At 42.4% G+C, this 22,717-nt stretch overlaps 1 protein-coding gene and 1 pseudogene across 5 annotated transcripts; both read right to left on the bottom strand.

Annotated features, from left to right (window-relative positions):
• Positions 1 to 1,152: 1,152 nt before the first annotated feature.
• On the bottom strand, positions 1,153 to 17,856 carry LOC125523352 (disease resistance protein RPM1-like). Of its 4 annotated transcripts, none has more exons than XM_087532054.1 (7): positions 17,099 to 17,856; positions 16,545 to 16,602; positions 16,339 to 16,418; positions 14,178 to 16,245; positions 13,785 to 14,058; positions 1,631 to 4,493; positions 1,153 to 1,516 (listed from the first exon to the last, which is right to left on the bottom strand). In XM_087532054.1, exon 6 carries the CDS (start codon positions 4,410 to 4,412, stop codon positions 1,659 to 1,661), a length of 2,754 nt encoding a protein of 917 aa, XP_087388180.1. In that variant the 5' UTR covers positions 4,413 to 4,493; positions 13,785 to 14,058; positions 14,178 to 16,245; positions 16,339 to 16,418; positions 16,545 to 16,602; positions 17,099 to 17,856; the 3' UTR covers positions 1,153 to 1,516; positions 1,631 to 1,658. The 4 variants fall into 4 exon arrangements, with proteins under 4 accessions (XP_087388180.1, XP_087388183.1, XP_087388181.1 ...); XM_087532057.1 differs by having other exon boundaries at positions 17,560 to 17,856; XM_087532055.1 differs by having other exon boundaries at positions 16,545 to 17,226; positions 17,564 to 17,856.
• A 139-nt stretch (positions 17,857 to 17,995) lies between these two features.
• LOC125520650 (disease resistance protein RPM1-like) lies at positions 17,996 to 22,488 on the bottom strand (annotated as a pseudogene). The gene is made up of 4 exons (XR_015609754.1): positions 22,244 to 22,488; positions 21,417 to 21,568; positions 18,495 to 21,108; positions 17,996 to 18,380 (listed from the first exon to the last, which is right to left on the bottom strand). The product of XR_015609754.1 is annotated as a disease resistance protein RPM1-like (transcript).
• Positions 22,489 to 22,717: the final 229 nt, after the last annotated feature.

Genomic DNA, 22,717 nt, shown 5'->3' with positions numbered 1-22,717 from the left:
TTAATTAACACTTAAAATTCATTAACATTCCCTATGGATTTCTTTGTGTTTAATCTCCTTCAATCTCCAAGGAAACTATGTGAGATTTATCTTACAGATCTTCCCACATTTGAGGAGACTAATTTTAAATACATGCTGCTCTTATACTTCTTTCCCCGCAATGCAATGCCTTGCCGAATCTCGCTTTCTTACTGTCAATTTATCGCACCTAACTGCTCCGACCTCATCTCTCAGACCGGCATGGATTTTTCAGCACGAAGGAGAGAACCAAATTGGATGCTTGAAAAGAGAGTTTCATTATAAGCCACAACAATAAGAAACACTATGGCACGAACAGTACGAGCAGTGGCAAACACAGGCACAAGCAGCAAAAATGGTGCGGTAATACATCCTGAAAGATCAGAGGAATCCAGACACAATGCACAATCAGCAGAAACACGAGCGCTCAAGGACATCCTATCGAAAATGACACCAAGGCCCTAGCAAATTTGTCGGACACCGAGGCTTTAACAGAGTGCCCTGACCCGCGATCATGAGTTTTTAACCTTTGTAAGAAACAGTTTTGGCAGACATGCTGATAGCTACTAGCAACCGAAACGACAAAGAAGCATCCACATTTGTACTGTATAAACATGGATCCCTGGAAAAACCGCATGTTATGTGACATGACCTCATCAATCGCCTTTTTATGTACAGAAAATTAAAATTGACCGCCTTTCCTTCTAGTATTTCTACTGTAGCACCATCTCAGCATTTCCGAAGTGTGTCCCCTCATTGCACCAATGCATCGTTGCTCAACGAAACATAAGGAAATACTCTCCTCCGTTATTAAATATTTGTCTTTCTATATATTTCAAGAAGTGACTGCATATGGAGCAAAATGAGTGAATCTACACTTTAAAATATGTCTATATACATCCGTATGTGGTAGTCCATTTGAGATCTCTAAAAAGACAAATACTCCCTCTGTAAACTAATATAGGAACGGAGGGAGTAGCATGCACACACATGTCCAAAATAAGAGATATAGAAACAGAGCAAGCCTATCTACAAAACAGACAGGCAAGTTACAACAGCAACAACTAAAGGCAGCAACCGTATCACAATGAAAGTGAATACCCGAGCATTATGAATCACAAACCAAGTCTTTTATTTAATCGGGTTCACAACATGCACATACGAATTATAACAGCAGTACATAACTGAAACAAATCACACCAAAATTAGTCTGAATATGTAAACACAGGTCGCACGCAGCCTTACAGTAAATGTCATCTAATTTGAAAGCCACAACCGGAAATCATCAACAAGCAATGTAATCACACTTCATATGTACACGGACAACAGCAGCAGTAGTACATCTTGTAAAAGCGGAGGAGATATAGACGGTATTGTAGTATATCGGCACCAGCACGAATGCAATACTAATACCGCATAATGCACCTTCAGATGCATTGACGCCTGTACTCACTGCATGCGGCCCAAATAATGAACCATTTCCCTTCTGGCTATCGACCTGCATAACCAACACCATATCACATCAAAAATGTTAAATTAGTAAGATTAGAGTACAGGGAGAAAACAAATAATGATTATAGCTAGTTGGCAGGTTAGTGCCTAGCTTACATACCTACACATTTCCGGACCAGTGTGGCAAGTCAACGTCGGAGAGTATGCTGCCACTGTGTCCCTTCAATTGCAGAACATCCGCGCAGCACCGACAAGAAGTCATTGGTAATTTCACGGAAGGTTAGATACTGGAGGGACAGGAGGAACTCAATGCCCGGTGGAACCTCAGTCATGCTGTTGAGGTTGGTTAAGTATAATTTTTCCAGGCTCGCCATGGCACCTTGCTGTATCTCTAGCCGATTCAGATTAGGCAAGTCTCTCAGAAAGAGAATCTTTAGCTTGGGAAACCAACCCGAGAGAAATGTCAGCTGCTCTCCATTGTATGCTCTTGTGAACTGTAGACACGTCAAGTTTGACAACCGGGAAAGGGATGGCAGGGGGTCTTCTCTCAATTGTGACCAATATAGAGACAATTCATACAAGTTCTGCCCGCCTACACCTTGGAAGAGAGGAGACTCATCCAATGACCATTCTGCTAACCGTCCTCTCAGACGTAGCTTTTGCAGGCTTGGCAGGAGGACATTCAATAGGAGAACCTCATTCCCATCACTTGCATTCACAGATAGCAAGGACAAATGCCGCATTTGAACTAGAGATTCACTGATACGTCCACAATAGCTTCCTTTCACATTTAATAACCTCAAGCTCCTTAGTTGCCTCAGCTCCCCTAGTAGTCTAAGAGACTCATCTTGTGCTTCCAACGCGTATAGCGTCTGCAGGTTTGTTAGATTTCCAAGATCATTGGGGATACACACACCATGGCAACATGCAATTCCTCTCCAATCCGGATCAATAGTTTTCTCAGCAAATAAGTGTCTGAGCTTCTTCAGTTTCACAATCCCACTAGGCAACTCATGTATGTCAGATCTATAAAGGTCTAGTGTCAACAAATTCGAAAGCTTCGTAACAGACTTCGGGAGTAACTTCACTTTTGTATTACGCAAACCCAAATGGCGAAGATTAAAAAGATCACCAATAGCATTTGGAATCCTGTCGAAGGGTAGACCACTTAATTCTAGCACTGTCATATATCTTGACTTATCACATAGCCGAGGTAGTAGATCCAATGTCGACTTGCTACCGCCCAATGTAATGACAGTTCGAAGTTGGTGCATATTGGAAAATGGTTGTTGCATGTCATTTTTTAGTTTATGCAGCACCAATCGACGCCCATCATCCTTCTGAAGAGACTCCCCACATTTATTCTCATTTTTAACACAAAAGCAGTTCTTCTGGCACAAGTCCATTGCCAATTCACGTAAGATATCGTGCATTCTGAATTTCTTCGTCCTACCAAAACTGTTCCTTTTAACAAGTCGTAGCATGTTTCTATCAATCAACTCCTTCAGATAGCCTTCTGCCACTTCTTCTAATGTGCTTTCACCCCTCTCCTCGATGAACCCCTCGGCTGTCCATAATCGTACAAGTTCTTTCCTTTTGAAAAGATAGTCTTCAGGAAACAAGCTGCAGTACAAGAAACAACTTTTCAAGTGTGTTGGAAGGTATATGAAGCTCAGATGCAAAACATTCCTTATATCACTAAGACTAGAATTATTAATTAGCTCCCAACTCAATTGGTTATTTATTCTTCTCCATTCTTCCATACTTTTCTCACGCACACGCAATAGGCTACCAACTGACACAATAGCAAGAGGCAAGCCTTTGCACTTGCTAACTATTTCCTCGGATAAAGGCTTCAACTCCACATTGCATTCATGATTTGTATCTCTTGGAAAGGCTTTCTTACAAAAGAGGTCCCATGCCTTGTCTTCTGGTAAAGCTTCCATTGTTAAGATATGCCCTCGAGAGGCAAGCGCAGCAACACTGCCTTCCCTTGTTGTGATAATCAATCTACTGCCCTTATCATTTTGAGCAAGTGCCCTAGACAAGTCATCAAATGCTTCTGGAGTCCAAACATCATCCAACACAATCAAATACTTATGTTGCTCCAGAAACTTCTTCACCGTCTCTTCAAGGCACGTGATGTCCATAGCCACAGTGCTACATAGAACACTGACATTATGTTCAAAAAGTTTCTTGATTATATTCCTCAAGACATCTTCTTTAGAATAATTTTGAGAGATGGAGACCCAAACATGACACTGGAATTTCTCTCTCACCTTCTTGTAGACACTTGCAGCTAAAGTTGTTTTACCAAGCCCTCCCATTCCGAGCAATGCTACCACAGAGCGTTCTAGATCATCACCTGCCAACCACATCACAAGTTTTTCTTTGTTTTCATCCACCCCCACTAGATCTTCATCATCAAGCGAGCGTGAGATGTTTGCTAGATCTTGGGACCTCTCGACAATATAATTTGAGCTGCCAGTATCCCCACCGTTCACAGGAACCCAACGGTTTTTTGTCTCATACAGGTGTGAAAGGTCTTTCTCTATTTCCTTCACGTTGAAAGCTATCATGTTCAAAGAAAGCAGAGATCTTGGTTTTTTGAACCCTTTATTCAAGTAAAAGCAACACCCTATATCATGTTCCCGACCAACTTGATACAAATACTCATCCACCGTGTCCTCCATCAAATGTGCTACTTTTCGTACTTCCCCCAACCAGCTCTCTTGCACTTGTAAGTTGCGGTTTCGAATGTCCATTTGACAAAGAAAATCATGCATTACGCGAAGCTCCCTCATGACACGATCCATGCTGCGCTGTAACTCCTGCAGTTGTGTCTTGTACTTTCCAACCAACGCGCTGGCTTGGTGTGCCGCTCCATTTGCCAAGGCAATTCCAATCTTTTTAATGGCTAGAAGAATCACAATCTCCGCCATTAGCTTCTGATATATGCCAATGTCTCACTGTTGGCTAGGGGCCCAGCTGTATACTATTCCGCAATATAATTAGAGTCACCACTGCAAAATGAAGTAACAGATGTATTAATTAAATTTTCAGTCCATTCTGCTAGCATTTACCAAAACATTTAAACAAAAACCTTTCAAAGTAATCCTCCTAAACTCCATTTCTAACCCACACAAATACATACTCAAACAAAACTGTACTTACAACAGGCAGATGCATAAGAATTTTAAAACACTCAGGACTATGCTATAGTCAACTGCAACAAACTTAACTTCATTAAATGACAAGAACTAGTGAAAGTCGACCAAAAAACTGATCTTGCATGCTCTGTTTTTATATAGGGACATCTCAAGTTAAAACTCCCCAAATGATATAATTTTATAACCAAATAAGGCAAAGAGGGGGCAAAGCTACAATACCTACCAGTTCGCCAACTGTTGAAAGTTGGCTAATGTGACAATTGCACGTAACTTACCTCCATATTTTTCTCAACGCCTATCTAATAGTATCTCCAGATGTATGGAGAAATAAATAGCTAGAGTTATATATTTAGCTACAAGAAATAAAGATGTATTGAATCAAGAATGTTAATAATAAAGTAAAGCTATAATGTTTCGATGGAACCTCGTCGGAGGGCGGGGAGCTCCCGCCTTGCATCGTTAAATAGAGAGCTGGTCCAGCTTATGAGGAAAAGCATGCCGAAACCCAAGCATCACTGCAAGACTACCTAGCTAGACTAGGTATGGGGTGGCGCTGAACAAATCGGACATGCAACAGTAGGCAGCATAGCCGTCGGGACCCTGCCACCGGAGAGAGAAGACAGAACATCAAGGGAAGTTAATCCGGACTTAACCGACCACACGAAGAACAGTGAACCACACCACCAAGCCAGTGATGCTCGACCATCGAACCCACTCGAAATCACCAGCATCCTACCGGAGAAAGTCACTGCTGGCAACGCTTACCGATCCTCATCTTCCAGTAAATGATGCCTCCATGGAGGAAAAATGACATGAAGAAAACGCCGCCACCATACAATCTAGTTATTGTTCAAGGATTTCACCTGGAAGACAAACCCCGTGGTTGGAGGAGGTTTGAGACTCCATAGAAACACCATCAAGATGGAATGTACTAGAAGAGTGTTGCCATCACCGAGCGCCGACAAAGTCAAGTTAAACTTTCGTCTGGATCACCACAAAAAACCACCATCACTAAACTCTTGAGAGTATAGTGCACTGCGCCGCTAGCTCTCGACGCCTCCAAGGAGCCAATGTTCTCACCGGAATTGCCGCTGGCCAATCCACTTCTGTCCACGAAACCAACAGCACAGCACCACCGACCCAAAGCCGCCACTCCGGCATCCACCCGCAGACCAAAGCAACTTCTTGCCCATACCTAAAATTGAGGGATGAGGGGGCACTGCCACCAGGGCCACTGGTCCAGCCGCTCCATCACCTTCCCATTACCCGGGCGCATTAAACTAGCCCTCACGGGCCCAGATCTAGCTCCTTGGGTCACACACACAGCGCACCACCACAAGGCACCCCTTGTGTAGCCACACCTTCTGCTCCACCATAACATGGTCACCAGCGCAGACTGCCCCAACCACTGTGCTCCTCTACTCCTTCCATAGTGCCACTCACACAAAAGAGAGAGCCCCCTGTTGCCGTCCGCTGGTGAGGGCATTCCAACCAGCATCCTCTGAAGGTAGCTAGGGGTCGAATGGGATGGCTGGGGACTTAGGTGATGGGTAGGTTTTTGCCACCCGAGTTGCCCCTAGTTGCATGTAACCCCTTAAGTGTGTAGTGTTGGTACCATATGATTAGTGCGACTAACACTTTTAATTAAGTGATTCTCGGCTACTTAGTCTCATATGACGAAAAGGATGGAGGTGAGATACCCCCACTAATTAAAAAGGGAAAATGTGACTGTAAGTTCAAACCCCCCGAAAGATTTCAGTTTATCAAGTGGTTGGAAAGCCGCACTATTAAGAGTATTGAGGTAATTAATAGGTGTGGTGATCATAATACACGTTCTTCATCTAAAACCCCACAAAAAATCCATACACAAATCCTCTCTCAAAAATAAACCTTGGTACCTCACTTGATACCCCGAATCTCTGGGTCTAGTTGGCATCGCCTCTGGACACCTAAAAATATTGCCCTCTGACCCCTAGATCTCGGGGGTAACAAATGGCTCCAAGGGTCACATATGTTTTGGTTTTGGATAGACCAGATTTCTATGGCTCCGAACCACGGGATCTTCGGGGTGCACCACATGTGAGGATAATGGTTGGTTTTGAGGGGAGTTATATAAGCCCACCCCTCTTCTTTCTCTAGACCTAGTCCTCCAAATTTGAGCTGCCCACCATTGTTGACACCTTCAAAGCTCATTTCCCATTGATTCCTCCAACCAAACTCCATCAAACTTAGATGATTCAAAGAAGAACCCTAGACCTAAACTTCCACCAAATCAAATCGTGACCCCCTTGCTTGAGCAAAACCAAACTTGTTACTCTGGTAGTTGCGCCTAGGAGTCCATCCTAGAACCTTCCTTGCTTGTGGTGTGTTATGGTGAAGTTTTCTTCAAGACCAACAACGATGGATTTGAGGCCCACTCGTGGGGGGGGGGGGGGGGGCTCAAAGGACATTAGGGTGAACCTTCAGGGGCGTTTGAATGCCTTGGCACTCACACCTTGATATGTCTCCAACATATCATAATTTTGGAAGTATTCATGTTATATTCACATATAAATTTTTTTGGCATGCTTTCCTATGATCTTTATCGGATATTAATCCAGTGCCAAGGCCATTTGTTGTTTTCTAGTGTTTTTATATGTTGTAGAAAATGATATTTTCAGATCTAGAAAAAATCAAATAAAAATATGTTAGCAAGGTTCGTAACCGAGAGGTCCCAATGGGCCTAGGCCCACTTGAGGGGCCCCAAGGCCTCCGCGTATCCCACCACGCGGCTAGAAGCCAGGCCGCATAGCGAGGTTTCCTTGTGGTGTCCTATTGCTATAGCTTCGTCCGGAAGGTTGTAAGCAACCCTATTTTTCTGTACGTTTTTGGATTCATGGAACTCCCGTGGCAAATAAAATAGTGACGGAACTAAGACTTCATCATCTAGAAAAATACTGCCCGAGAGATCCAGTCTTGGAGGAGAGCTCTCGCTCTCCAGGGGCCATGAACACCAAGAACTAGAGGGGGAAACCTCCTCCCAACTAGGTAGAAGGCCAAGGAAGAAGAATAAGGAGGAGGGGTCTCTCTCCCTCTCTTTCGGTGGCGCAGGAGTGTTGCCGGTGGAATTATTATCACCGTCATTGTCTCCATCAATTTCACCACTATCTCTATCGCCATCTTCACCCTCTCTACAGTGGTCCATACATCCTTAAACCTTAGTGATCCCCTACTTGAACATGGTTGTTGATGCTATAATACCTCCCACAATAGGAGTACATATGAAGTATCATGCATGCCAACTAAGAAGTTAAGATGAGGTGGCATACAATTAAATGAAGGATGAGAGAGGATTGAGTATCATTATATGCTATTGTATCATATTAAATGGTGTGCTACTGTGTGTCATGCATGACAATAAATGAGGTCGTCTATGATACTATTCACTATGGAGTATCATTTGCATGATACTAGCATATGATACTTCCCCCTATGGGAGGTCTAAATTATTACTCCCTCCGTCCCATAATGTAAGACTTTTTTTGACACTACACTAGTGTAAAAAACATCTTAGTGTAGTTCAAAAAACGTCTTACATTATGGGACGGAGGGAGTATCAAATTATTTGTTGCATCATTATTAATGTTGGGTAGTTTTATTTTGTCTTTTGGCATTGGCGATCTATTATGATTGATATGAGTTGCGTGTTATGATATCGTAGATGAGTATAGGAGTTCAGGCATATGGGATAAAGATGGCTCATAGTTCTTACTGCTATGGTTGGGTTTACCTTCATAAATTCTTAGAATTTAGGGATTCTTACTAAGGTTTCAATCATAATAATTTTGTCAGTACAAGTACGAACAGTACATTAGCATAGCCTCTTCCACATATAAAACTGCAATGCATGATTATCGATCTAGTATCATGGTCATTGCCTAGGGACAATTCCGCAACAGCTACCACCACTACTCCACACATGCTTTCTTTTATTGTATTTCATATTTAAATTTCAGTACCTAACTTGAATTTAGTTGTACTCAAAATGTTGCACATCAGATCTTTTATACCTCCAACCCATATTTAGTTATTGCATCTACGTAAGGCAGACGTTCGGTGTACTAAAGGTTGTATCATTGGCAGATAGAACCTAAGAGAATATGATTACCCGCCTTCAGCTCCTTTGGGATTTCGACACTCCATACTTACCATCTCCACTTTGGAAAGTGCTACAATAACTCCCTATACTTGGGGATTATCACATCTCCCCAACGGAGGACTCCCCAAGAGTGTGAACTTTGGGATACACCACCTTCTCTAATTTGTGTAGTTAATCCTCTACTGTATGTTTATTTTGTGTTGGGCTTGCTAGCTGGCGCGTTGCCTTTGCTTATGTAGTTGCTAGTCTTTCCTCGTCATATAGGTTGTTCTCACACTATTGTGTATCTTGATAACTTGCGTTTATCCGCACTACCTTAAAGTGGAAGAAAAGCTAGAAATTTGTAGTCAGCTATTCACCCCCTCTAGTTGACCGCTTCAATACTTTCAATTGGTACAAGAGAAATTCTATTTCAAAGGGATTTACATCCTTAAGAGGAAGATGGGCGAAGAAGTGGAGGGAGATGGAATCCTGTCCTTCATCGATGATCCACCAGCAAACCTTGCAGCACCCATTCTCGTTGCCTCTGCAACCCCAGTGACACTTATGGAACTCATGACCTTGCTTCATTCCTTTAAAGGAACCATCTTGGAAGTGTTAGTAAAAACGTCAAGGAGGATTTGGGGACGAGCCAACTACCATCCACCTCTGTTGCCCACTTCGTTGCTCCACATGAAGCACTTGATGTGGATGGAACCTTGGAAATGGGTATACCCCCAAACCTACCACCGCACTCTCCTACAATGTCGTAGCTCCATCCTACACACCTGAACCTATAACTCATACTCATATCAACCACACCTTCCAGCAGACACTTTGGACTACTAAATTTGCTAAATGGAAACCTGCTATGGAATCTTATGTTCGCGGTGCCAACACTATTGTGGAGTGTCGTCATCTTTGGTTTCGACACTTAAGATCCAAGCAACCTCACAGCAAGGGAAATTGTTGACTATCAACTCAATGCTACACCCCTTGACATGATTCGAAAATCCGTGATCGACGGGTACACAAATTCCATTGCGCTCTTCAAGACCACAAAGGAAAACTGGGATTGTCTCAATGTCACGTTTGATGGTGATGGCGGCATTCAAATTTCAAAGTTGGAGTTGCTTAAGCAAGAGCTCAACTTGTTTGTGAGAGAAGATGGAGAGACCCCAGAATAATTTTTCTAAAGATTAAAGTCACAAGTCCTACTTTTGAAGGGTTATGGAGTTGAATTGGTGGATGGAAATTTCATTGTGAGCAAGTTCCGTAGAGCTATGCTTCCATCAGACACCACCTGGGGATGATGATCCATCAGAGGACAGACTTTCACATTGTATCTCCAAATGATATCTTGGCTACTCGCCTTGATTTAGGAAGAATGACTCCAAAAATGCACCATGGTAAACACCTTTTAGCTGATGGCAAAAGAGTCAATGGTTCAAATGCAGAAACACTGCCACTTCATCCGTATTTGTCCTCAATGGTAAATTGAAGCTAAGAGCAAACCAAGAGCAAGAGCAAAGCTGGCAATTCTGATAAGAAGAAAAAAATCCAAGAAGAAGGAAAGCTCATCTTCAGAGTCTTCAACGAAAAAACTTATGCAAGGTGCATGCTTACATGGGCAAAGAGATGGACTTCAAAGAAGAAGCTTCTGGTTCCAACGAGAAATCTAAAACTAAATCTAGCGAGGACTCTAACTCTGACTAAGCTATTGTCGGCATTGCCCTCGCTGCATCTTCTGCTCATCGTTCCTTCTTAAACAACAATGATAGACATGCTGATAGTGAGGACTATGGTCCTTCTTACTGCTTCATGGAAAAGGCCGCAAAGGTATCTTCAAATAAACCTTCCTTTGACTCAAGTGATGACGAACTTTTAGATAACTTGAAGCCTAGCGACTCTAAGCTTGCCTCAACTGCTATGCGCAATAAAAATCACTTGCTAAGCAACAAAAGACAACTGAAACGCATGAACACTTGCTAATCATGGAAATGGAAAAGAACCAAATTAACTTTGACTAATGAGCATGAACTTCTGAAGTCTAAGTTTGAGGAACTTTCCTCTTGTCATGAGGCATTTTCATAGACCATAAGCTTACTTTTGAGTTTATGAAAAGGAAGCAAGAGCTTGAGAAGTTGAAATGGTCTCATGAAGATTTGAGGTTGGAAAATGACTCTTTCCTTGCTCACCACATCAGTGCTGCCCAAGATGAGCACGCGTCCTGGTGGCGGGTCGCACCAAACTCCACAAGGGGACAGCCCAACCACACGGGACCCAATGACCGGGTGCTACGCGTCGGTCCCTCGCATCTACTCCATGCGGTCCACGTGCCCTGACACGCCCATGCCAGGAGGGCCCAGTGCGTGTATCGATCCAGATCCGGCCAACTCGCCCGGATCTTTTGCGTCCCTCTCATCTGCCACAAAGGATCGGGTGGGCGCAGGCTGCTCTTCCTCCTGGGGATCGAGTGGATCAAGTGGATCTGTTGATTCTTGTGTACAACAGGACGCTGGATCTTCCACACGCATACACCTGCTGCACCGCCTCGTACACGTCTCCAAACAAGTGCTATACATGCAACTAACTATAAAACTATCCATGGTTTGGCTATTTCAAACACTTCTACAGGAGAACTACGCACTGTCAATGAGGCCCTTGCTGATCCAAAATGGAAAAAAGGTTATGGATGAAGAAGTTCATGCTCTTCACAAAAACAACACTTGGCATCTGGTTCCTTCACATCTAGGTAAAAATGTGATTGACTGCAAACAGATGGTACCATAAATCGTTACAAGGCTAGATTTTTTGCAAAAGGGTTCGAGCAGAGGTATGGCATAGATTATGAGGACACTTTCAGCCATGTTGTTAAAGCTGCCACAATTCGTCTTGTTTTATCTGTTGCTGTGTCCAGAGGATGGAATCTTAGACTATACAGAATGTGTTTCTTCATAGTGTTCTGGAAGAGGAAGTTTACACGAGGCAACCTCCTGGGTTTGAAGATAACAACAAACCATTTCATGTGTGCTGGCTTGATAAGTCTCTCTATGGATTGAAACGAGCTTCAAGGGTATGGTACTCTCGTTTTAGCTCTATGTTACAAACACTTGGTTTCCCCCCCCTCAAAATCTGATACATCATTGTTCATTTATAACTAGTCACATACATCCATCTTTGTACTTCTATATGTTGATGACATCATTGTTAACAGTTCCTCAAATGAAGCACTAACAACAATTTTGAAAGATTTGAACTCAGAATTTGCTCTTAAAGACTAAGGGGATTTGCATTTCTTTTCCTTGGCATTGAAGTTAAGAAAATGAAAGAAGGTGGACTTCATCTTTCCCAAGAGAAATATGCAAGTGATCTATTGAGTAAAGCTGGCCTACAAGGTTGTAAACCATCATCAACATCATTGTCTAGTTCAGAGAAAACTCTCTCTTGTAGAGGGTGAACCCTTGAATCAAGAGGATGGCACTAGGTGCAGAAGTCTAGTAGGTGCACTCCAGTACTTGACACTCACCAGGCCTAATATTTCCTTTGCAGTCAATAAAGTGTGTCAATTCCTTCATGCACCAACCACATCTCATTGGACAACGGCCAAGCGCATATTGAGATATGTAAAGAGTACATTGAGTGTTGGATTAACTCTCAACAAGTCATCTTGCACTCTTGTTAGTGTCGTCTCTGACTCTGACTAGGCAGGATGCTTGGATGATAGAAGGTCAACAGGTGGATTTCCAATATTTTTTGGACCTAACTTGATCTCATGGTGTGCAAAGAAATAGGCAACAGTTTCAAGATCAAGCACTGGAGCAGAATGTAAAGCACTAGCAAATGCAACACCAGAGATTATCTAGGTCAGATCCATGCTCAAGGAGCTTGGCATACATCACATACAAACCCCATGTCTTTGGTGTGATAACTTTTGTGCTCCATATCTATCAACTAACCCTGTGTTTCATGCAAGGGCCAAACATATTGATATTGACTATCATTTTCTACGAGAGAGGGTTGCTAGTAAAGAGTTGGACATTTCTTTCATTCCTTCCAAAGATCGAGTTGTAGATGGATTTACAAAGGCCTTGGTTCCAAGACCTTTGAAGAGTTTAAGCGTAATCTAAACTTGCGTATCAAAAAACAGGAGAGTGTTAAACATAATGTCGCGACGCATGTGTTGCGGCCCACATTGGGTTTGTTAGGAGATAGCAGGTTGTTTAAGTTGTATTCATCTCTATATATGGCTGAAGGAGATCTTCAATTGAACCTTTTAACTCAAGAAACAATCAATACAAATACCGTGGACCCCCAGTGTATGGGGGTCAGCGACGCTTCATCATAGTTTTGACACCATATAGGTGGTTCTCACATAGTTGCATATTTAGAGAACTTATTTTTATCCACACTTATCCTCAAATCCACCCCCCCCCCCAACACCTCTCTAGTTTGACCGCTTCGATACTTTCACCCGGGAGCAACGTAGGGGCTCCGGTGGCTGTGTAGAAAGATTGTTGGACCTCACCCTCATGTCTCATTTAAGTTGTCATGTTGTAGGTGTCATTAGGAAAAAAATGATATATTATACCATAAATAATACGACCATAATTAAAAGGAGCAGTCATGTTCACTTTATGATAACTTCAAATAACAAGAATGTTTGGCTTTAGGAAGCAAGAAATTCACATGTCAGTGTATCTTCAATGCAAGAGCATATGTCCATCACATGCTAAGTATATCCCCCGTACAAGCATAGACGGATTCCTGATATTTTATTAAACCAAGGGAAATTATGGATGGCAACTAAAATCCGCTAGCTCACCAGACCTTGCCTCACGCTGTCACAAATTAAGACACTTGTCTTTTTTCCAGAATAAAATCTTATTGTGCAAATGGGGCTGGAAGGAATCCCATCGCAGGACTCATAAAGTATAATAGGCTTCAGGAATGGTTTTGGTTTCGCAGAGGGAGATTGTTCTAAGTACAACCTAAGATAGCCAGGAAACTATGGAAGGAAGACGAACCTGCGTACATCCAATGATCCCGGTGACTCCCTTGTGCAGTCCTCAATCTGATACCATCAGAATAGTTTCATGGATCCTCGTAGAAAAACATAGAGACCTCATGCTCCACTAGTCTTGTAAATGAAAATTAATCGTAGAGATCCAGAACTGTTGTCATTGAGTCATGGTATGACCGAGAGTGTGCTAGCTTGTTGTCGACGATAAACTGGATTTAATCATCAAATTGAGAAATCCTTGTTGTTTTTTAAGAACCAAAGAACAACCACCTACTGTCCTGTAATGGCAATCAAAACTTTATTTTTGCATCTACCTAGTTAGGGTGATAGTTCTAGTAGTACAACTAGCGATATTGACAAGAGAATTAGGGACAAAACCAAATTAATGGCAACGCACCTGGCTTGTAATCGATGTAGATCCAGCCAGATTTGGGGTCCCTAGTCTTGCTGCTGAAGCCAACCAGAACCAGCGGAAGCTCTTGTGATCCTCACGCTCTTTAAACTTACATACACAGTAACTGCTCTTACCAACTCTTTAAACATAAATACTCAGTCTCTTAAGTTTAGTCTCCTCTTACCAACCCAGTAATTGCTCTTACCAACTCTTCAGATATCTTAATCTATACTTAGGATAAAAGAAACGCACAAGTGGGCAACTCAAGGAAGACAGCAGGACGCGTCTTTGGTATACAATGTTGTCATCCTAGTATATTTATCTTTATATCTTTCATGACTCACCACTGAAATTGTTCTTAAATAGACAGCTTGGGGTCCTTGCCAAATAGTCATGTATAGTTGGTGCCGCCAGAGATGTTTGATATGAACAAATTGATGGAGACCTATTAACAGGTTGGAGCTACATATTCAAAATGAGCAACTCCAGATGCGAATTGCTGATTGGTTGTTCTTGGGTAGGAATTTTGAGGAGTACACACAGACAAAGGAGGCCAAGACGCTGCCTGACACAAACCACGAACGAGACCAAGCTGGCACTCTATGATCGCTTCAAGCAGGTCACTGTCGGCCCAATCAACACACCAGTAAATATATCAGGCCTGCTTGCTGTTAATAATGGGTTAATCGCTGCACATGGTGCTAACTGATGATACTCTTTAAATCTGAACATGATTTCTGATGAAAGCATTAGCACTTGAGATTTAATGATACATGTACTATGATTTTCTTTGTGTGTATTCTCCTTCAAGCTCCAAGGAACAAAGTGAGATACATACTGCTCTTGTACTTCTTTCTCTGAGATGCATCACCTTTCTGAATCTCGCTTTCTTTCTCACTGTCGGTTTATCACGCCTAACCATGTAGTCCGATCTTATCTCTCGGACCATCCCAGGTTTTTCAGCATGGAGAAGGCCAAATAGGATGCTTGGAAGGCGTCAACTCCTTCTAGTTTTTCAAACCCTAGTATTCGTTGTTTTATGGGTGAACACGAGACTGATGTGCACACAAGTTTCGGCAAATTTTTATGTGGCCCACAGGGAAATCCAAGGAGGAAGCGATGACTGGACTATGCCACCAAGGTGAACCGGCATCTTGTGGAGGCTTCTGCTGAATCCACTCGCTAGGCTACCAAAGCACAATCAATGTTGGTGCAAATGTATGTGGTCATAAGCATAGTTGATTGGTAAGTAGTACGTACTTGTCAAGCTTACTGTCGTGGGTAATTATGTTTGAAGTCTGTGTGTAACTAAGCTTAGCGATACATGCATGCATGGACGTGCAACTTCAGTTTATGCCTCGATTAATATATCTATGTCGAAAGTCTGCATATTTCTGTTGGGAAAGGGTGTATGAGGCTACCCCCAGTTTTCTAAGTTAATTCTCTAGCATATTATCTAGAAAGAATTTTCCTTCAGTTCTAGCATATTATTTAGAAACTATTTTCGTTCAGCTCTAGAAAATTATGTACAAAGTATTTTGGTTTAGCTTCTATTGCAACTCTCCATGCATCATCTAGAAAGTATTATGCTCACAGACGGTTACTTGAGCTCATTGACCCCTGGAAAACTTCTTGTTACATGAGCTGATCGACTGCCTCCTCCACTGTAATACCTTTTTTTTTTGATAGCGCATCCCATGTGCGAGCAAGTACTCGTGCTTTAGTACTCTGCTTGGAGCATAGCCATACGTTGTTTGATGTTCCCTATGGCCTATGGGGCTCTGGCTTCATATGTTGTTTTCACCCAGGCACTCTATAGGAGAACATTCAGACATTCTGAAGGTTTGGAAACGACATCGAAGACAATGTCTTTAGAATTTAAGCATATGCTTATACAGAACGTCTGCTGTATTTTGATCACAAGGAGCAGTAGCATGGAAGCTTACAAGGGCTTCTGAACCATCCACTGTTAATTAATACTCCCTCTGTCCCAATAATATAAGACGTTATTACATCCAATATGTGGGTATATTGGGTGTAATAGATAAGCCTGGGTAGTGCAGTAGCCAACCTACGAGCAACAAACTAAGTTACATAAATACAGAGACCTAAAGGAAATTACTTTGACAGAGCACCCATCAATCCAAAGGAAGAGTTATGTTACCAGCACAAATTCTTGTTCACTTTGTTGCCTATTAATGGATTGGCAGTACTCCATCTCTGTTCAATCCAGCTACCAAGCACCTGCGATCACAATTATGGTGGAAATCTCATTTTAGTATGTACTCACACTTCTCTGAGCCAAATTCAGTTAATTTCGACTGAAACTCGGTGTTGATTTGCCACAACACAAGCAGAACGTTTGCTTACTTCAGAATTTTGACCGGAGAGCTCGTTTGTGCTGACCCAGGATATGATTGCTGGCAACCTGAGAGGAATAACAGGGAAGGTGTTTCAAGATTTCCCCTCAATATTTTTTTTCTGAGTGACATGAACGCATCCCCTAACTAACTGATTAACTAATTAAGAGGTGTGCAATGTAGAAATCAAATATCAGTCGTATATTACTAAAGATCATGCAGGCTCAGCATCACGCCGCTTCAGGATTCCTATTATGCAACTAGAGTAATGAGAAACTCTTTACAGACTTTCAGCTTTGTTAAGTCAAATATCAATCTATAAGCCATCATCTGTTGACTTGGAAATCATAACGAAAGAAAATAAAAGACGGGTCTACAGGGGCCTATTCAAATTATCCTTGTGAGAGGTCTGTTATTGACAGGAGTAGGTAGCAGATAAATAAACATGTATAATGTATTCAGGATCAAGGGTGACCCTTTCAGATTCGAAATGTGTGGTGACAGCACAGGGATAAATAATGCACAACATCAGTAATACAGCTAACAAGATGCAGGGACTATTACCTGTCAAAGATAGCTAGTTATGTCAGAATAACGACGGAAAGGAAGCCATCATATGTGTCATGAGTCATAGAGTGAAATCTGAGCAATATATATCAGAAGTACAGTGGCAAATTTCTTCTTATATATAACTGTAGGGAACAACCAGAGTATATCTTATAATTTGGAACAGAGGAAGTAGCTTAAAACAATGCTAATTGCTGGTTTTTGAGTGGGAGCATGAGGAGTATGCAGACATACTGTTGCTAATCATATGTGTCATCAGGACGTACACAACTAGGAACAAGAGCAAAGCCGTCCGCCGTTGGCCCAGTAAACAGCGGCATACTGTTGCTAACTAAATACAGTATGTTTTCTGATGAAATCATCAGCCAGCTAGCGCTTGAGATCTAATGATACATGCATGTCCTGTGATCTAATGAAACAATAAGCACCAAGGGACAATTTAGTGAGACCAATCTTACATACATCAAGCTGCTGAATGAATCGTGCCTAGCTTATGCCTTGATTAATATATTTCTTCATGGAAATGGTCAGCTCCAATCATCGCTGCTGAATGAGGCAGAAAGTGGTTTGGTACAGCTTGAACTGCAACTCCCCATATCATCTAGGAGTAGAAAGTAGTTTGATTACATCAGCTCACCCATCGCCTCCTCCGCGTGTTCACGATTTTATAAAGGGAAATCATAAGGACATGCATAAACATGCCGTGGCCTTTCCAAAACATTTTCACTGCATATTCCTCAAGAAAACAAGGAACGTAATCCAACAAAGGAACAACATTCACAGATGTCCAAAATAAGAGATAATAAAACGGGACACAACAAGGCTAGCAATAAAACAGACATGCAACAACCATAGTGACAATAAAAATGAATGCGCGAGCAATAACTAAGAATCGCAAACTAAGCCTTTTATTTAACAGACACAGCTGGAATATGTTCACAACAAGAATGCACACGAAATAGCAGTATACAGTTCAAACAAGTAATGTGAAAATTAGTCTGAATATGAAAACAGCACTCGCCTGTAGCCACAACCAGAACAAACCAATACGAAAGATTGTCACACTTGACAAGGAAAAGGACACCATGGCATGAACAGTGGCGGAGGTGGAACAAGTAACAAATGGTGCGTCTTGAATAAAAGCAGAGGAAACCCAGAAAGTATGCACAATCAGCAGCAGCACGAGCGTACACTAACACTGGAATCGGATAGATACTTCTTTTTCCTTGATCTACTATAATGAACTTCATAGCGAAGCATCTTCGTTTCCGCCAGTGACCTACATAACCAACATTAGATCACATCAATACATTGTAGAAGATTATAAGAGACAAGGGAGAAAGCAAATAGTGGTACACTGGTTCTAGTTGGCAAGTGAGTAGCTACTGCTTACTTATGTACATACACATTTCCAAACCAGTCTGGGCATTTCAATATCGGAGAGAATACACCGCATGGGCCCCTTGAATTGCAGAACACTCGCGCAACAATGTCAAGAAGTCATTGGTGATTTCCTGGAAGATCAGACGCTGGAGGGGCATGAGAAACTCAATGCCAGGTGGGACCTCCATCATACCGCTGAGGTTGGCTAAGACTAATCTTTCCAGGCTCGCCATGGCACCTTGATGTATCTCTAGCCAATTCAGATTAGGCATGTCTCTTAGAACGAGAATCTTTAGCTTGGGAAACCACCCTGTGCAAAATGTCAGCTGCTCTCCGTTGTATGCTCTAGTGAATTGTAGACGCGTCAAATTTGACAACCGAGAAAGGGATGGCAGGGGGTCTTCTCTCAATTGTGATAAAGATAGATTCAATACATGCAAGTTCTGCCCCCCAATAGCTTGGAAGAGAGGAGACTCGTCGAAAGCCCCTTCTGCTAGTCGTCCTCTCAAATACAGCTTTTGCAGGCTTGGCAGGCAGACATTCAACAAGAGAACCTCGTTCTCAGCACTTGCATTCACATCTAGGTATGACAAATAGCGCATCCGAACTAGAGACTCACCGATGCGGCCACAGTAGTTTCCTTTCACATTCCATAACCTCAAACTTCTCAGTTGTGTCAGCTCCCATAAATGTCTAACAGATTCATCTTGTGCTTCCAATGCTTGTAATGTCTGTAGGTTTGTTAGATTTCCAAGACCTTTGGGGATACACATACCACTGCAACATTGAATCTCTCTCCAATCTGGGTCAATTGTTTTCTCAGCAAATAAGTGCCTAAGCTTCTTCAGTTTCCCGATCCCACTAGGCAACTCATGTATATCAGATCCATGAAGGTCCAGTGTCAACAAATTTGAAAGCTTCTCGACAGACTTCGGGAGCACCTTCACTTTTGAATCACGTAAACCCAAATGGCGGAGATTAAAAAGATCACCAATAGCATCTGGAATCTTCTCAATAGGTAGACCACTTAATTCTAGCACTGTCATATATCGTGATTTCTTACATAGCAGAGGAAGTAGAGTGAATGATGGCATGCAGCCGTCCAGTGTAATGACAGTTCGAAGGCGGTGCATGCTAGAAAATGATTGCTGAATGTCCTTCCTCACTCTATGCATTACCAATCGACGTCCATCCATCTGTACAGAACCACCACACTTATCCTCGTATATAACACCAAAACAGTTCTTCTGGCACAAGTCAACTGCCAATTCACGTAAGATGTCGTGCATTCTGAATCTTTTCATCCTACCAAAATTATTCCTCTGAACAAGTTGCAGCATGTTTCTATCAATCAACTCCTTCAGATAGCCTTCTGCCACTTCTTCTAATGTGCTATCACCCCTTCCCTCGATGAACCCCTCTGCTATCCACAACCCCTTCTTCTAATTATGTTACAAAGGCTTCAACTCCACAGGACATTCATGATCAGTATCTCTTGGAAAGGCTTTTTCACAAAAGAGATCCCACGCCTTATCTTCTGGTAAAGCTGCTAGTGTTAAGATGTGTCCTGGAGAGGCAAGTGCAGCAACATGGCCTTCCCTTGTTGTCATTATAATTCTACTACCTTTATCATTATTAGGAAGTACCCTAGACAAATCATCAAATATTTCTGGAGTCCAAACATCATCCAATATGATCAGATATTTCTGTTGCTCCAGAAAACTCTCCATTGTCTCTTCAAGGCATGTGATGTCCATAGCTGCAGTTTTAGAAAGAACACTGACATTATCTTTGAAAAGTTCCTTGCTTATATTCTTCAAGACATCTTCTCTAGAATAAGTTTGGGAGACGGAGATCCAGGCCTGGCACTGAAATTTCTCCCTTGCCTTCTTGTACACATTTGCAGCAAAAGCAGTTTTACCAAGACCTCCCATTCCAAGCAGGGCTATTACAGAGTGTCCAAAATCATCGCCTGCCAACCACTGCTCAAGTTTTTCTCTGTTTTTATCCACCCCCACTAGATCTTCTTCGTCAAGGGAATGTGAAATTTTTGCTAGATCTTGGGACCTCTTGACAATGTAATTAGTGCAGCCACTGTCCCCGTTGTTTATCATGGGAACCCAACGGGTTTTTGTCTCTGACAGGTGAGTAAGGTCTTTCTCTATTTCTTTCACCTTGACAGCTATCTGGTTCATAGAAAGCAGAGAACTTCGTTTTCTGAACCCCCTTTTCAAGTAAAAGCAAGACCCTATATCATGCTTCTGTCCTACTAGATACAAGTACTCATCCACCATGTCCTCCATCACATGTACTACTTTCCGTACCTCCTCCAACCAGCCATCATATACTTGATTGTTGCGGTTTCGAATGTCCATGTGACAAAGAACATCATGCATTATGCGAAGCTCCCTTGCAACACGACCCATACTGCCCTGTAGCTCCAATAGTTGTGTCTTGTACTTTGCAAAGTGCACGCTGACATGGTCTGCCACTCTACTTGCCAAGGCGATTCCGATCTTTTTAATGGCTAGAAGAATCACAATCTCCGCCATTACTACTTTCTGAGAATTGCTGCTGTTTCACTGTCGGATGGTGGCCTCTCCTCAATATAATCAGAATGAGCACTGCAAAATGGAATAAGTGATGTATTAGTTAAACTGTTAGTCCACTCAGCTAGCACCTAGCAGTAAGCACCTACCGGAACACTTGAAAACTCTGTAACCACAATGGTAAAGTACAAAGTTCAGAACACTTGTGAGTGCTATAGCCAACTGTGTCAATTAAGTGGTATTAACTGATAGGAACAAGTGGCCCTGAACCAAACTGAACATACATACTCTGCTGCCGTATAGGAGTATCAGAGGGTCAAAAAATGACCCCAACTTTCCTAAATTGCTAATTGTACTTTGTACTTTGCAAACTGCACACTTACATGGCCTGCCGCTCTACTTGCCAAAGCAATTCCGATCTTCTTAATGGCTAGAAGAATCACAATCTGCGCCATTACTTTCTGAGAATTGCTAATGTCTCACTATTGGATGGTGGCCTAGTTGTATATTTTCCTCAATATTATAAGAATGACCACTGCAAAATGGAATAAGTGATGTATTAGCAAAACTGTGTTAGTCCACTTAGCTAGTAGTAAGCACTAAGCACCAACAAAACACTTGAGAACTCTCCAACCACAATGGAAAAGTGCAAGTTCAGAACACTTGTGACTGCTGTAGCCAACTGTGCCAATTTAGTGCCCTTACCCAATAAGAAAAGTGGCCCTCGAAAAAACTGAACATACATACTCTGCTTCCGTATATGGGTATCCGAGGTTTGAAAAATGCCCCAAATTTTCCTAAATGTCGATCAAATTGCATCCCAGATATATGGAGAAACAGATAGGCAGTGTTGTTGATTAAGCTGACCATTAGCAAGATAACCAACAACTACACTGCAGATTAATTCCGGATATTTTGTGAAAACAATGGAGGGCAGGGAACATCAATATATTACTGCCGTAATAAAGGAGGAATGCATAACTAATACACTATATTACTGCAGACTAAATCACGCGAATGTCTTATAATTTAACTGCTAGGCACAACAGAATATGTATAGGTATCTCGTCGCATCGTCAGTAGATCCAAACATCAGAACAAATCAGACAATTTCAAGGCCATTATCTCAAGATGGCAATGCTTAATTGAGGATTAAGCTCATGTACGCGGAGAATAAATCATACTAGTATTTGGCTGCAGGCTGGCTTACCTCGTCGTCGCCGCCGGGGATCTACTTCGCGGCGGCCACAGCGAGCAAAGGGGGAACTTGGCCGGGGCGCCGGGCAGGGAGGCACCGTCGCCTCGCTTACCGCCGGGTGGGACTCGGGCGGGAGCTTGGCCGGAGACGAGGAGCCTAACCCTCGCCGGCGGCAGGACCGTATCCTTCTATCTCCGCTCCCAACTTGTGAGCAGAAGAGGACAAAGCTTGGCCTTGGCGTCGTCGCTGCAAGTGTGAAATAGATCGTTGACCCACGCTTGGCTAACAAATCTAGGCAAAAAGAAAAGAAAAGAAAAGATTTCTTACACAGTACAATCGCACCACAAACGTCTCGTAGTTAATGGAAACATCTCCTAAATAGAGAAGCCTCTAAAATAGTAACCCAAGTCCCAGTTAAATTTAGAATTAGAACCCTAATAAGTACCGAATGTTAGTATGAGTACATATCAACTCCGAACGTTTTTG

This window comes from Triticum urartu, chromosome 7A (assembly GCF_056163025.1).
Source record: "Triticum urartu cultivar PI428250 chromosome 7A, HENAU_Tu73, whole genome shotgun sequence".
In the NCBI taxonomy this organism is placed as follows: Eukaryota; Viridiplantae; Streptophyta; class Magnoliopsida; order Poales; family Poaceae; genus Triticum; species Triticum urartu.
Note: the sequence above shows the minus strand (reverse complement) of the source record. Positions and strands in the feature narration are given on the sequence as shown.